This window comes from Hypoxylon fragiforme (genome assembly GCF_022984875.1).
Source record: "Hypoxylon fragiforme strain CBS 206.31 chromosome Unknown GGS25scaffold_9, whole genome shotgun sequence".
NCBI classification, from domain to species: domain Eukaryota; kingdom Fungi; phylum Ascomycota; class Sordariomycetes; order Xylariales; family Hypoxylaceae; genus Hypoxylon; species Hypoxylon fragiforme.
In genome coordinates, this window is record NW_026054764.1 from 450,854 (window position 1) to 464,566 (window position 13,713).

At 50.2% G+C, this 13,713-nt stretch overlaps 4 protein-coding genes across 4 annotated transcripts; 1 reads left to right on the top strand and 3 right to left on the bottom strand.

Annotated features, from left to right (window-relative positions):
* Positions 1-433: 433 nt before the first annotated feature.
* On the bottom strand, positions 434-2,593 carry GGS25DRAFT_506056 (uncharacterized protein). Its single transcript, XM_049262269.1, has 2 exons — positions 1,999-2,593; positions 434-1,912 (listed from the first exon to the last, which is right to left on the bottom strand). Exons 1-2 carry the CDS (start codon positions 2,257-2,259, stop codon positions 752-754), a joined length of 1,422 nt encoding a protein of 473 aa, XP_049112786.1. The 5' UTR covers positions 2,260-2,593; the 3' UTR covers positions 434-751.
* A 695-nt stretch (positions 2,594-3,288) lies between these two features.
* Positions 3,289-6,708, bottom strand: GGS25DRAFT_506057 (glycosyltransferase family 90 protein). Its single transcript, XM_049262270.1, has 5 exons — positions 6,468-6,708; positions 6,315-6,370; positions 6,122-6,226; positions 5,899-6,050; positions 3,289-5,819 (listed from the first exon to the last, which is right to left on the bottom strand). The coding sequence occupies exons 1-5, from the start codon at positions 6,503-6,505 to the stop codon at positions 3,324-3,326; spliced, it is 2,847 nt and encodes a 948-aa protein (XP_049112787.1). The 5' UTR covers positions 6,506-6,708; the 3' UTR covers positions 3,289-3,323.
* Positions 6,709-11,338: 4,630 nt separating this feature from the next.
* GGS25DRAFT_525162 (putative 5-keto-D-gluconate 5-reductase) lies at positions 11,339-12,438 on the top strand (the record flags this gene model as incomplete). The annotated part of the gene is made up of 2 exons (XM_049264734.1): positions 11,339-12,048; positions 12,141-12,438. The coding sequence occupies 2 exons, from the start codon at positions 11,339-11,341 to the stop codon at positions 12,436-12,438; spliced, it is 1,008 nt and encodes a 335-aa protein (XP_049112788.1).
* Positions 12,439-12,447: 9 nt separating this feature from the next.
* On the bottom strand, positions 12,448-13,690 carry GGS25DRAFT_506061 (uncharacterized protein). Its single transcript, XM_049262271.1, has 2 exons — positions 13,394-13,690; positions 12,448-13,298 (listed from the first exon to the last, which is right to left on the bottom strand). The coding sequence occupies exons 1-2, from the start codon at positions 13,542-13,544 to the stop codon at positions 12,880-12,882; spliced, it is 570 nt and encodes a 189-aa protein (XP_049112789.1). The 5' UTR covers positions 13,545-13,690; the 3' UTR covers positions 12,448-12,879.
* Between the last annotated feature and the right edge of the window lie 23 nt (positions 13,691-13,713).

A 13,713-nucleotide genomic window follows, 5' to 3' on the forward strand; every position in this document is an offset into this window, starting at 1 on the left:
ACGGCTCTCTCTCTCTCTCTGTGTGCGTGAAAAGCAAATGACACCCAAGAAACCCGCCCCCTCCGTCTCCCCTCCTCGTGGTTGTGTCCGTCCCTCCTCCTATTCATCCCTCTTCGCCGTATCTCATGAATGTTTAACACACTTGCTCACGTTACCACGTTACCGCGTTACCGCGTTACCACGTTGCTGCGTGCCATTAACCGTTATCACCCCCCCCTAACCTAGATATATAGATACCTGCCTAAGACACGTACATATATCATGAACCTCATGCCTTCAAGACATATATCGGTCGTTATTGTTCCTCTCCGTCCCTTTTCTTTTCTTTTCCTCCCTCTCTCTTTATCCCCCTATTCTCTGCATGTGATTCGAGGGATAGCTTGGGACGGGACGGGACGTAACACATATAGTATAGTAGGTAGGTAAATAGGCAGGTAGGCAGGCAGGCAGGTAGGTAGGCAAAGAAACACTGGAAGCGGGCTGGCATGGTTGGTAGGTCGCGAGTAGTAGAGTGACCCAGCCAAATAACCATTTGGTTAAAAAAGCCTTGCTATATGTTAGTTACCTACCTACCTACCTACCTGCCAATGACCAAAGTGCCAACGCCGCCGCCTTCAACTTTCTTCCATTGCTTCCATGAATCATTATTAGACCTCCCTAGCCCATCCGTCCCTTAAGAAGTCCAGCCACCCGGCGGATTTTGAAATTGTAATGTAGGTATGGATGTGGACAAAAAAGTAGTAAAAAGTTATCAGCCGGTGTACCCAGAACCCGATAGACCTTCCTTCTCCATTTCCCTGACATACTGCTCCCAGACATCCACCACGCCGCCGTAGAACTCCACGTGCGCGTCCGCTAGGCCGCCAAACTGTTGCTTGAGCTCTATGCGCTTGATGCGCTCGAAATCAACCACTTCCTTGACCACCTCCTCGTCAAAGGCCTCGCTCGTCTTCTTGGCCCGTTCGGCTTCGGTTGTCAACTCGTCGATGCGCATCTCGAGTTTTCGCAGGCGCTCGCGGCGGATGGCTTCGTGGTTTAAGCCTCGCGCATCCTCGATCTTGGACCGGATGAAGCCGCCCGCACCACCCAAGGCTCCAGTGGCGCCGTAGCCGTGTCCAGAAGCCAGCGAATCACGGTCCACGGTAGATTTGTTCAAGTATTCGGTTAGCTGTTCGTGATCGAGCTGTTTCTGCTCGCGCGCCTTGAGGAGATTTTTCAGTGCCTGGCTGTACGCTTGCATATCCCGTAGGCTGCCGAGGTAGTCTTGGTCGGTGTGCTCACGCAGCTTTCTAAGCCCCGTGGCTGTATCCTCGACGCTGGCAGCGAAGCCATGGACGGCACTCTCTACGCCTGGCTCTAGCGTGATCAGCTTTTGGAATTGCTCGGTAAGATCTCGTAGGTCGGTCTCCAGGTCCGCCTCCCGCCGAGCCACTCGTGCCACCACTTTCTCTACATGCCCTAAATCTTCGTCCAGTTTGTCGCTCTTCTCGCGCACTTCAATAAACCGCTTATCGTGTTTATGGACCTTGGTGAAGGCGTTGATAAAGGTGTCAGCAAAGTTGTCGAAGACACCGCCGGTACCTGGATCGGAAGCGGTGCTGGTTCTAGAGGCACGAGATTTCATGGTGGCGTTCCAGTCGGGAGATTCGAGGAAAGTGTGGAATATTGGGGCACGGCGGAGGATGGGATGTAGGGTGATGCGCGCGAGGAACCGTTGCAGAGAGTAGGCTCGTCGATTTGTGAAGTCCGAGCCAAAGCGATCGCCTCGCACATATTCCATGCGCTGTTTGTCAGGAAGAGGCGGTACAGCACAGGCTGCATAGTCCTTTGAAAGGGTCTTATAGAGGAAGACAAAATCGGTAAAGCGGCGGCGGGAGGTGAAAGTAGATTTCTGAAAGGAAGGGAATGTTGACTGTAGTGGTTGTTTAGCATTAGACATGTATACTTCAGGCACGCCTCGCAGCAGCCTCGCAGACATGAAATAGTTTATGGACTTACATTAGTAGTGATTAGATATGATACGAAGGCATCTTTGGTGCCATCTTGTTCTTTGCGAGGCTCAGATACGGTACACTCGAGTATATCGCCGGACAAGCCGGGGTCCTGGCGCTGTAGATCATCACCATGATGTTGGTCTTCGGCAGTAGGGGGTTCTGCTTCTATAGTTGGTGTCGACGAGCTTGAACCTTCTACGATATCATTGTGGCTGTTGCCATTCCAGGGAATGCTAGAGAATGTGTCTTCGTCAATGACCGCCATCGTGGGTGGGGTCTCGGATCTAGTTCTCAGCGCAAGCAAACTGATCCACTATTTGAATGCTGGGGGATTGTATGTATAGATGTGAATGGGTGCAAAGTGTAGGTTTTGTGGGCTAGGTAGGCAGTAGATAGGATTATGGCTAGATAGATATATTAGCCGAATGCACTTTTGCTCGAAAGGCGTAATATGGTATGGGTATGTAGTTGTCGCGAGTGAGAAAGTCGAGAGAGGGTGAGGTTGATGATGCGGGATTGGATTGGTGTAAGTTGCAAGTCGCAGGCTACAGGTCTACAGGTGGGGAGTTTGTTCAGGTACTGTGCTAATTCTAGACTCCAGGTGCCTGTGACTATGTATTACGACGACGTCACAACCCCATGCAATTAAATACACAACTAGCACGAAGTAACTACCTACGTATGCAAGACTCGGGTTAATGCACTAAGCATGACTTACATTAGGTACCTGGTAACTACCTACCCAAGTATAAAATCATGCAAACTCAAATAACTCAAGGTTCATTAAATGATCATGATCTCTCATTGTTACTATTTGTTACAATGCTAACTAATTCTTCTTTCTGCGTACAAATCATATTACCCTTCACTACTAACAACTAGGTACTATGTAAAGACCCTTGAAACCCTAAGCACAGAAATGTCAGCGGCACACTGACCCCTCTCACATCCCTCGAATACGGAACCACAGGAGGACGATGACACTTATGTTATTTGAGGTACGACTCCAAGAAGTACTTCATCGCCATGACGTTGAATCAGTTCTCGAGTGCCTATTTACTTGGGAAACAAACAACGATGGTACAATATGCGTAGATAGATAGGTACCTATGCAGTAAACAAACAGGCTCTACATTAAATCCCAACTCTATCCCAGGCACCTATACAACCTACATCCCTATGTACAACGCTTCGCTTCCAGATACATCCATGTGTGTATTACTTCAAATATCTGCCTGCTATGCTTAATTCTTCTTTTTTTTTTACTATACGCAACACCCCCAACCCCCCAACCCCCCAACCCCCCAACCAAGCAAATACCCACCTCTTTCACAGCACAAAGCCCAAGTTATCCCTATTCTCATCCACGACCCGCCCCCACTCGAGCAGCAGCCGGAACATGTACACCTCCATATCTTCTCTGCGGATCGCCTTGTCCGCCCACTTGCGGCCCTGTTCCGCGATCCACCGCGCGTCCTCCTTCCTGCCCTCGGTCATCTGCGGACGCCCATTGAGGGGGCCGCGGTCCTTGAGGCCGATGAAGTACGCCATGGTGCTGTGGAGGGCGTGGTAGCGCAGGTCGACGGGGACGAAGTGGACCCACGGCATCAGGCGCTCCGTGTACCACTCGCGGAAGACAGAGGACAGTACGGGCACGCTGTTGGAGCGCAGCGTCGGGAGCAGGTTTGGCGACGGCCCGTCCGCGCCGTCGAGCAGCATCACGTATCTGTTGTCGAGCGCGCGGCCCGGCTCCTTGAAGCCGAACTCCCGCTGCAACAGCTGGCAGTTGGCGTCTTCGCAGCCGTCGGTGTTGGTGAACGAGAATTCGAAAGGCAAGGGCCCGTTGGCGTCTTTCACTCGCGTTGCTTCGTAGCGGAACTTGTCTTTGTTCCCGACTTTAATTCCGAGAGGCATCGATACTTGGTCGAAAATGCTGGCGTTGTTTGCGAGATGTACGAGGCGATGGCGATGCCCACCCAGTAAAGATTGAGGCGTGACGACTTGCGCGTCCTTGACATCCCCTTGCCAGAAGACAATTTCCTTTTTTCTATCGAAGTCTACACCGTCAACCCCCTGGTCGACATTGGGATTAACTAGCGGGATGAGGATATCGTGGAAGCTATCTGTTTTAGATCGACTGAAAAGAGGTAAGAGGTCTTGGTGTAACTCGTAGAGATGGGGTGTTGTGTGTAAATCGTGGAGATTGAATATATCCGGTTGATGGCATGGATCAAGAAACATCTCCCAATCCTGCAGGAACTGTCCCTCCGAGTGCGGCTTGACACATGAAGAGCAAAAGTCTCGGACATCCCAATGTATACCTCCGCGAGCAGGTGAACCAGGTGGGCACGCCAGGGTTTCGAGTTGTCGGAATTTCTTTTCAGATACGTAAGGTTGGGCAACCGAGCCCAAAGGTGCATTCGACACGTCGATAGGATTGGCCTCCGCTAGCTTTGTGTTATCATCATCGCGCCGAGTTTTGCGATTGCCGTAGGGAAGAAACTGGAATGGTGACTTGCTCCCCGCCATGATATACCTATGGACATCGTCCCAGGGAATCAAGACCCTTGGCCGCTCTTTCATGTTGATGGCGATAGACATATCAGGGAGATGTTGGACAAATTTAGTAATCATTGCCACCGCCTCATCTAAAATCACCCTTTGTACAGCATCTTCTGGTTGGTTATGGGTCGCCTGTCCACCTGCGATCTGAATGATACCAATATCTGGCAATCCCCTCAACCTCTCCAGGCCTTCTTGGATATGATGCTGTTTCATGCCCCAAAAAGGTCGGATGTCTTTCCCAATCTGCTCGTATCTGTCAATGACAACCGACTTTTGTTGTTGTGCAAACTCGAACCACTTGTCGAAATTCGGTGGAGGATCACGCCCATCATGGCGGTCCTTATATTCAGTGACAGCCAGCTTCAATGTAGTGCTTACAGTCGCATGTCTCAGCCAACGATCAGCCTCTACTCGGTTCTTGTAAACGAGGTCGTCCACGGGATGGCGGTCCATATTCTTGCTCTTTACTGCAGCAAAGATTGTGCATGCGATGACAATACAGGCAATCAGCAGCATAAGGATTACTCGCTTAAACACGACTATCCACCTCATATTATTTGCGTACGTGAAAAGAATGAAGCCAGCGGAGATAAAGATGAGAACCACCAGTGGTTGGCCAACTGCGGTCTGCTGATAAGTTCCGATCGACAGAACATTTTGAATACTCGCTAGCATGCCGGAAGTGAAAGTTGCGATGGCCGTAGGCTCCAGAGCGGTTGAATCGCAAATCCAAAGAGCGGTAGATATGAAGAGCGTAGAGACGAGCAGGCCTGTGCTGAAAACGTCGAAGAAATAAAGGGAACCAATCCCCCTGAAGGGGTGATGACCCATGATTTCCTGATGTTGAGAAATCCGGGTTGCCATCCATAGAACCGAGACACCAACAGACGTCAAAATTAAAATGCCACCGAGTGTTCGTAGACGACTCTTGGTGGTTCTAGCCCACGAAAGTACCCTCCAGAACATGACCATGACAGTCGCATCGATGAAAACTCCCACCCACTGCATGGCCACAATGAATGAGCTGTGACTCACTATGGTGGAACAGAAGTAGGTAGATCTTGTGGGAAAATCGCCAACCATGAAAACGCCGTAACTAAAGAACAGAGTGCTGAAGAGAAGAGTGATTGGAGAACTCATAATCCAACTCTTAAAATCTTCAAAGGGGTTGCCCCACATCTCTTCCGGCTCGTCAGACTTGGCCTGAAGTGTACGATGTGAGAAGAACTCATAAGCAGCTAGGAGCGCAGGGAGAAAGGCCTGAATGACATTAGAGCAACGTTATATGAGGTGTGAGAGTGTGAGAGTGTAGATAATTAGAGCAGAATATTGTATATACCTCTATGCCTGCAGTAGTACACTCAAAGTCACGTATCGTCGTATGAGCGATCTCTAGCCTGAAGACGATGAGAAATATGATACAAGGAACGTAGAAACGACGAGGTCTATGAGGCAATGATGATTGCATTCCCTTCAAAATGGCCTCGGAATCTGTTAAAGGAGGTCAGGAGTTAGGTAGCTATGAATTAAGTGAAAGCGATTAGGTAATCAGAAGGACATACCAAATCTTCCATCTGCGCCGGGAAGCCATTTTGAGAAAAGGCTAGCTATGAAAGCTGCTGAGCCTGAGATGAACAGGAGTAAGAATGAAGAAAGCCGTGGCTGATCTGTAGGGAGTGTCGTGGAGCGGTTAGTCTCTAAGCGTATAGTATGATTAAAGGAGGCAGGGTACATAGGTAGGTAATGAAAGCGTACCTATTAATGAGTGTCTCTGTAAAGAGCAAGAGAGCCAGATATATGAGGCAAGAAAGCTGCGCCGTAAGTAAGCCACCATTCACACCAAAGACCCATCCATCTCTATACCCATATCTATATCCGTATATGGGCTCGGGGATGTCGCAAACTCACCAGACAGCTGTCAGCCTTGAGCCCCCATCACGTGCCATTGAGACTGCATAAAGGCCACAATTTCAACGAAGCCATTCAAAGGAAAAGCCTGTCAGTTTATGTCATTTCTGTAGGTGCCTAATAGTATTATAGTTATGCGGATTTGGACGAGTTTGATGTTTGATGGCTTGGTAATGAATGATTTACTACTATGTACCTAGTAAGTAGGTAGGTAGGAGATACAGTAGGTGGAATTGTAAAAGCAGAGCCACGGTGAAAAAGGGCTGAACATTGAAATTGGAGATCCCTATTTCCCCTTTAAGGCTTTGTGGCGCAAGCTAGCTGAAAGAGAGTTGACGTGCATGGATACTGTATTGCACTGTACTTATCAAGGTTCACATGGATACTACCTAGTAGGTATGTTACGTAATTGTAACTATCTCTTCTTTATGAATGCTTCTCTTCAGAGTCTTCACTCTTAAAGTTTTAATCTTTAACTAATCTTCAATCTTGAATCTTATTATCGCCTCTTTGTCACAAAAAGCATTAAGCAGTCGAGTATTCTGGATTTCTATGTATTGCTCAGCCTACCTAGCCTAGGCAAGGTAGATATCACAACTACCGTATACCAAGTTCAACTTGGCAACGAGGACAATGTGTAATCGGGCTATTGGTCAGAAAGAAGGATATAATTTAATTTATATTCGAAGCATTCTGTGTGAGTTCATTCAACGGAGATAATTAAAAGCGGCGTGGCCTTCTCCTGCTGCTGCTTCCTTTTCCTCTACGCCGACGTAAGTATGATGGATTCTCTACTCACGTGCTGTGTTAGAAAACCCCATCGATACTACCTTGGGCATGTCCTTGCCTGCCTATCTGGGGCCCCTTTTCGCCACCATCAAGAGAGACTCAAGAAAAGGCAATGAATTTCCTTCCATAATGAGCCATGAATCTCATTCTATTTCACCTCGCAGATATATGCTGTGTCGTAGCATTGTGATGAGGCCGTGGTTGCGTGTACTGGATGCATGATAGGATAGCATTCAAGTTTGCTACATACGCCTGCGTACCTAATCAGGTATTTTCTAATGTCATATACATTTAGAGATTCTAGAAGGTTAGACGGTGACAAGGCAACGTTACGGAACGCAGTATCCAGGAAACGCCACGCCGTTCCGTCATATCTTCCTCATTGAGCATAATCTCAGTACAAGACCAGTAAGTTAAATTAGACTCACAAACGTCGCAGCCTGCTTCGCTGTCAGTCATGCCGATATCCCCGTCTTTGCAATTTCTGGTACAAGCTTCTATTGGAGGATGTCACCCACGCTGTCGGCTGTTGGGCTTCAGCTGAGCTGGGGGGAAATCTAGGCAACGTCATTCGCGGTTGGAGACGGCACATAGGCTTGATCAGCTCGTCTCGTGGCATCCCCAGGCGAAGCTGTCACATGTGAATATGCGATCGGCGGCTCTACGGATCGCTGGATAATACCCGAGGAAAGTAGATGCAAGCTTTAATCTGATATTGCGACCGGGAAAAAAGGAGGACAAGCACATTTTTGCCGCAAAAGACCCCGAGATTGTTCCTTGGCGTGGATGTTGCGAGACTGCCGAACCAAGGCTCCGGTTACGCTGAAAACTAGCTTATTCGCTTATCTTATTATATGCGCGATGAGGCTCTGTTTGCCATTTCGCTACGTCTTTGCAAGATATATATAGAAATACGATGTTAGTGTTGAGCTAGTCGCTATCCTAAGGGGGTAAGAGGAAGAGGGAGAGGAGAGTAAGTATTAGGGGAATACGGTATCAGGAGAAAGGTATGACGGTCGCACAACTGCTTTCGGAGAAACGATCGCTTCGGTATCCTTCTTTTTTCGATTTGGGTCTTTGGTCAAGTCTTTGATAAATTATCGCGGAGGATTACTGCTTTCGAGGCTTCATCCTTGGCACTTTTGGGATGGTCTGCTTTAATGCTGGGTATGATTACCGACGATGACCGGATATCTCGCCCTCTTGTTAATATTGGGCATCAAAAGTGCTTTCATCGTAAGAAAACCTCCGGAAGTCCAGGACACGGCAGAGGAAAACAGGCCGTACGACCGAACAACTTCGTGATACTTCTCGAAAGAAAACGACTTGCCAGATGACAACACATGGACCGGTGTCGAGTTGTCGAGGGGGGAGGAATTTGAATTCGGCAATTATCGCGTCGCGTCGGCCGCTCTCGAATATTCTCGTCTCTTCACCGTCTCTTCACCGTCTCTTCTGTGTTTCGCATCCGCCTCGCAATAAACCGCCCCCGCCGGATATGGTGCGGTTCGGGCACGTATGAGGTATGAGTAGCAACACATTACCTTGACCGAATATGCGATGGCCTCACTTGGCTATTTGAAAGTAATATCGATTATTTAAGTATCCGCAGTAGGCGCCGATTTATTCTCATAGGTGGACACTCCGACGGCCTGGTAGGGCTGAGGAACAGGACCCTGAATGCCACGAAGCCTAACTACCTACGTAGATGGAGGGGCGGATTTCCAAAAATTGATGAAGCCCCCCCTGGCACACTTCTCAAAGATCACTCTGCTTGCAGTAGGGGTCCTCTTCTACGCCACGCCACGCCATGCTATGCCATGCTGATTGATCCATCGGAACGAGGGGTGGTTCATACGAATGCCATCCAATTACAAGCAAGTATTCCATACAGGTTCCGATGAGTGTGTCAAATGCCGAGTTGACTTGTCACATTCTGACTCTCATAGCGAATCGGCAATCTTGTCAAATCCATTCTGTAGTTGGCAAGTCTGGCATACGGGGAGCCGGGCCCTGGGGTACAATCTGCAACTCCGACGGGTAGGTATGTCGAACGTGAAGTGAGCCAATCGCGGAAGAGGGGAATAAAATATAAAAGGCGATTTAAGATCTTGTTCGAGGGCTTATTAGTTCATTTTAACGTTGTTTGTCTCACAGATTCATCCAGTCACTTAGCAGTATTACCACCTGGGCAAGTCTTGAGTGCTTTGGCAGAAACGCTAATGCTGCGTAACCCATATGCAGAGCTAACCCCTAATAGCTCGACGCCTCCTTCGATGAAGTTGCATTATTGGACCGAAGTCTGAACCCAAAATACCCCTTCATGCAACCTTGAAGCATCGTAACCCTAGGGTAGGTTCGCGGGGAGAAGCTTGACAATGCGGGGGGTTCGCGGAGCTTGTACACGCTTATACAGCTGTTTGTTTGTCTACCTACCTAGGTAGCTAGCTAACTTAGTAGGTTAGTATATACAACTTGGCCAGAAGGAGGTATAATGAGGCAGCGATGCATGGATACAGAAGCCGAGAATGCGCGTTGCGATCATGTGGCGTTGATTTATAGTCCCGGGTATTATACCTACCTACCTACCTACATACATACATACATACATACATACCTACCTACCTACATGTCTACCTTACCTACCTGGTAAACTGCTGGCCAAGCCGGCATAGACACACATCCAAGACACAACGTCCAACCTAACCTCCTAACCTCCTCTAACCTGTCTACCTACCTACCTAGTCCACCTTTAGTCTTAAACGTGATCAAAAAATTATCGTGAAATACGGTCAACATTGTGCAATAGTTTATAGTAATAAGAGAAATAGGAATGCTGCTGACGTTGCTAGCGCTGTTGTATGAACTCCACCTTATTTCCCTTCCTCGTGGGTTACTCGAATAGGCAATCCGAAGCATCGAAAACTTACCTAGTAAAGAATATTGCCTTGCTCCCTGTGATGTCCATCAGATGACCCATACCACGATGTTCTTTGTTGGCGTAGAACAGCACGTGTGTGGGTTTGACGGCACCCCCGGTTCGTTCATTGTAACTAACAAAAGAAAAGCTCCTCTTCTATTCTTGCCCTCTCTCTTGCTTTAGCCTTGCATCGTTACCGAGAATCCGAACCCATACCCTACCTTAGTACCCTAGAATAGAGATTAAGATGTCCGCCGGTCTTTGGTCACATATCGTATTTGGCAAACCTTCACCGGTTCCTTTGCCCCCAATTACCCAGTTAAGACCACTTAGACATGTCACCGTGCCGGTGGAGCTGGAGCAAGCAAATGCCATTTCAAACTTTTTAGAATTTCCTTGAAGTCCAATCCTCGCTCAACAACCAAACCAAAGCTCTCTCGGCCCCTCTCTCTCACAGCTCCTAAGACGGAGATGGGAGAGCGGAGTCTTCCCCCCTCGTCAGTTTCCTTCCTTCCTTCACAATTTGCCTCAGTACCAAGTTCTAGAACTCAAGGTGTCCCACGGCCTCTCCTATACCTGGTCTTGGGGAGAGACAAAGGAAAGAGGGGCCGGTTTTGGGTAGGTAGGCATTTTTATTGAACACCTTGGCGGAAGAGGGCATCCTTCGGCCTACCTAGGTTACGATGGGCTCCTGAACAAGGAGCACAGGAGCTTTTCGCTATATAGGACGCCCGATCGAAGCAAACCTTCGAGCTTCTCTTTAGTCCAACTCAACTCAAACTCTTCATCCTCCTCTCCGTTGATGTGACATTTGCGGGCGCTTTCCCCTATTCGTATTTCCGGTTTGCTTGCTGCTTGAGCCCCTCGCCCAACACCTCTGCTATTATCTCCTAAGGTCGACACACCCCATTGGCTTCTCTCTCTCTCTCTCTTTTTTTTTTACCAAACAAACACATACAAGTTTATCGGTTCAGGGGTTCGCGGGCTCAAACCCTTAAGAGCTTTGTGTCGTGTTGTGTCGCGCAGCTTCCAAGCTATTCAATACGGGATTATATATCTACCTATATATACAACCTGAGCACACACCCACACACCTTGAGTTTACGACATAAAGAGGCTTTTTCCAAAAAGAAACCTAAAAAAAAAACTATACATATTCACGATGACGTCGCTTGCGCTAAAAATATCTCGCGTAGCCCCTTCATTGGGCAGACTCGCCCGCGCCACGCCTCGTGTGACGCCCGCATGCACGCTGGCCGCCACCAGGACGGCAGCACCCTGCATGCAGCCTGCGCGTGACGGGCCAGCCACACGAACCTTCCACACCACCACATCCAAGCTTGCTCCCGGCGAGCCCATCGTCAACAGCCCCTCGGTGCTGCCCGAGTTCAGCCTGCGCGGCAAAGTCATAGTCGTCTCGGGCGGCGCGCAAGGGCTCGGTCTCGTGCAGGCCGAGGCGTTGCTCGAAGCCGGCGCCGTAGTGCACATCTGGGACCGGCAGCCGGAGCCGGGGCCCGGCACCAACTACGAGAAAGTAGAGCGCAGAGCGAGGAGGGAGCTGGGGACCTCGCTGACGTACCACCAGGTCGACGTGCTGACGGGCGCGGAGGAGCTCCATAAGATCACCGAGGGGATCGTGGCGAAGGAGGGGCATATTGATGGGCTGATCGCGGCGGCGGGCATCCAGCAGGAGACGCCGGCGCTGGACTATACCGCGGAGGACTCGAACCGCATGTTGGGTGTCAATGTCACGGGCGCGCTGATGACGGCGCAGGCGGTGGCGAAACACATGTATCAGAATGATACGCCCGGGAGCATAGTGCTGATCGCCAGTATGAGCGGCACTGTTGCGAACCGCGGGTTGATCTGCCCGTAAGTCACCCCCCCCCCCTGTCCCCTTCCCCTTCCCCTTCCCCTTCTCCCACCCCAACCCACCACCAAACCAAAGCTAACCCGCCCACCAGCGTCTACAACGCCTCCAAAGCCGCCGTCCTGCAGCTAGGGCGCAACCTAGCGATGGAGTGGGGCATCAAGAACATCCGGGTGAACACGATCTCGCCGGGGTACATCGTGACGGAGATGGTGCAGAAGCTGTTCGAGCGGTTTCCCGACCGCGCCGTCGAGTGGCCCAAGCAGAACATGCTGAACAAGCTCAGCAAGCCCGAGGACTACCGCGGCGCCGCGGTCTTCCTGCTCAGTGACGCGAGCCGCTTCATGACGGGCGCGGATTTGAGGATTGATGGCGGGCATTCTGCTTGGTAAGGGGGAGGGTTGGGTGGGATACACACATAACAGCCCATGGATGAAAATGATGGAAGGGGGAAGTATGGCCAGTTGCCTAGGTTAGGTTGGTAGAAAGGAACCTTGGCACAGGAGTTCAGTGCGGGAGCGCGGTATCGGTAGCTCACTGTGGATTGGCACGATATCGCCCTTATCTGTTTTCTGCTAGGGAGCGACCTGGACGGAACACTCGCTGCGGCTACGGCTGCGCTTGGGCGATGGCAACATTGGATAAAGTGTAGCTACTATCCAATATTGATGATATGAGGCGAGGCAATCATTATAGAAGCCGCTTTTTTTACATACATACATACCTCGAATACATACCTACTATTTTACGACAAATCTTATATCTCTGGAGTAGGGCTGTGTCGTTTTTACTATTTTTATTTTTACTTTTTAACTTTTCCCCTTTTCGTATTTTCACAACACATCCCCAGCAACCAAAGGCGACGTAACCCCCCTCGGCCCCAGCCTCTTCACCACGCCGCTCTTAAGCCTAAGCCTCTTCTCGATGTCGGCGGCCGGCGTGCCCTGCGCCTGCAGGATCAGCGCCTGCTTCAGCGTGCCCACGTCCAGGAACTCTCGCCCCTGGCCCATGTTCTGGAACTCGAGGTCTGCGCTCTCTTCGAAGTGCTTCCGCGCCTCCAGCGCGCTCAGCGTGGGGTTTTGCTCCGGCGAGGGGAAGATGTGCGGCCCTTGCTGCTTCGGGAACGGCGACGCGGTCGATGAGTTGGACAGCGTCGGGTTCGGCACGGCGACGCCCATCTGCCTGAGCCGCTGGGAAAAGGCTGGGTTCGTCAGGGGGTTGGTGTCGGGGTCCATGCTGTCGGCTTTGATGGCTAATGTGTGCGACGCAGATAGTAGGGTCAGCTACTAGATATCTCGTGGGAAATTCGAGGGTAAAAGTGACTACGCTGGCTGGAGCAACACTAACCGTCACTCTTCGTAAAGGAAGCCCGTCCATCTGATCTCGGTTGAGCTGCCGCCGGCCGGGGTGGCCTCGATGGAGGAGCAGAGGTACCCGGAGCTCTCGAAGGGAATTTGCGCGTGGCGGATTGGGCGGGTTTTGAGACTTTTGACCCCATTGTCGCTGTTGTCTATCGTGGTGGTTTTCATGTATCGGAGTATTGGAGTAAGTAGAGAATTGGAGAGTAGTACTGTACCTTTGGAGTTGAGGCAAGATTGCGATGCGAAATGACGTTATGATTGCATTGCCGTCGCGATTCGATTTATGTACATAACCTTAAGCTTTTT

Bases quoted from the DNA above. Each gene is read 5' to 3' on its own strand.
- GGS25DRAFT_506057 (XM_049262270.1), bottom strand. From the start codon at position 6,505: ATGGCACGTGATGGGGGCTCAAGGCTGACAGCTGTCTG. The intron at 6,227-6,314 runs GTACGCTTTCAT...CACTCCCTACAG, and splicing joins ACAGAGACACTCATTAATAG to ATCAGCCACGGCTTTCTTCA. The intron at 6,051-6,121 runs GTATGTCCTTCT...CTCCTTTAACAG, and splicing joins CGGCGCAGATGGAAGATTTG to ATTCCGAGGCCATTTTGAAG.
- GGS25DRAFT_506061 (XM_049262271.1), bottom strand. From the start codon at position 13,544: ATGGGGTCAAAAGTCTCAAAACCCGCCCAATCCGCCACGCGCAAATTC. The intron at 13,299-13,393 runs GTTAGTGTTGCT...CGCACACATTAG, and splicing joins TTCCTTTACGAAGAGTGACG to CCATCAAAGCCGACAGCATG.
- GGS25DRAFT_506056 (XM_049262269.1), bottom strand. From the start codon at position 2,259: ATGGCGGTCATTGACGAAGACACATTCTCTAGCATTCCCTGGAATGGC. The intron at 1,913-1,998 runs GTAAGTCCATAA...CAACCACTACAG, and splicing joins CATATCTAATCACTACTAAT to TCAACATTCCCTTCCTTTCA.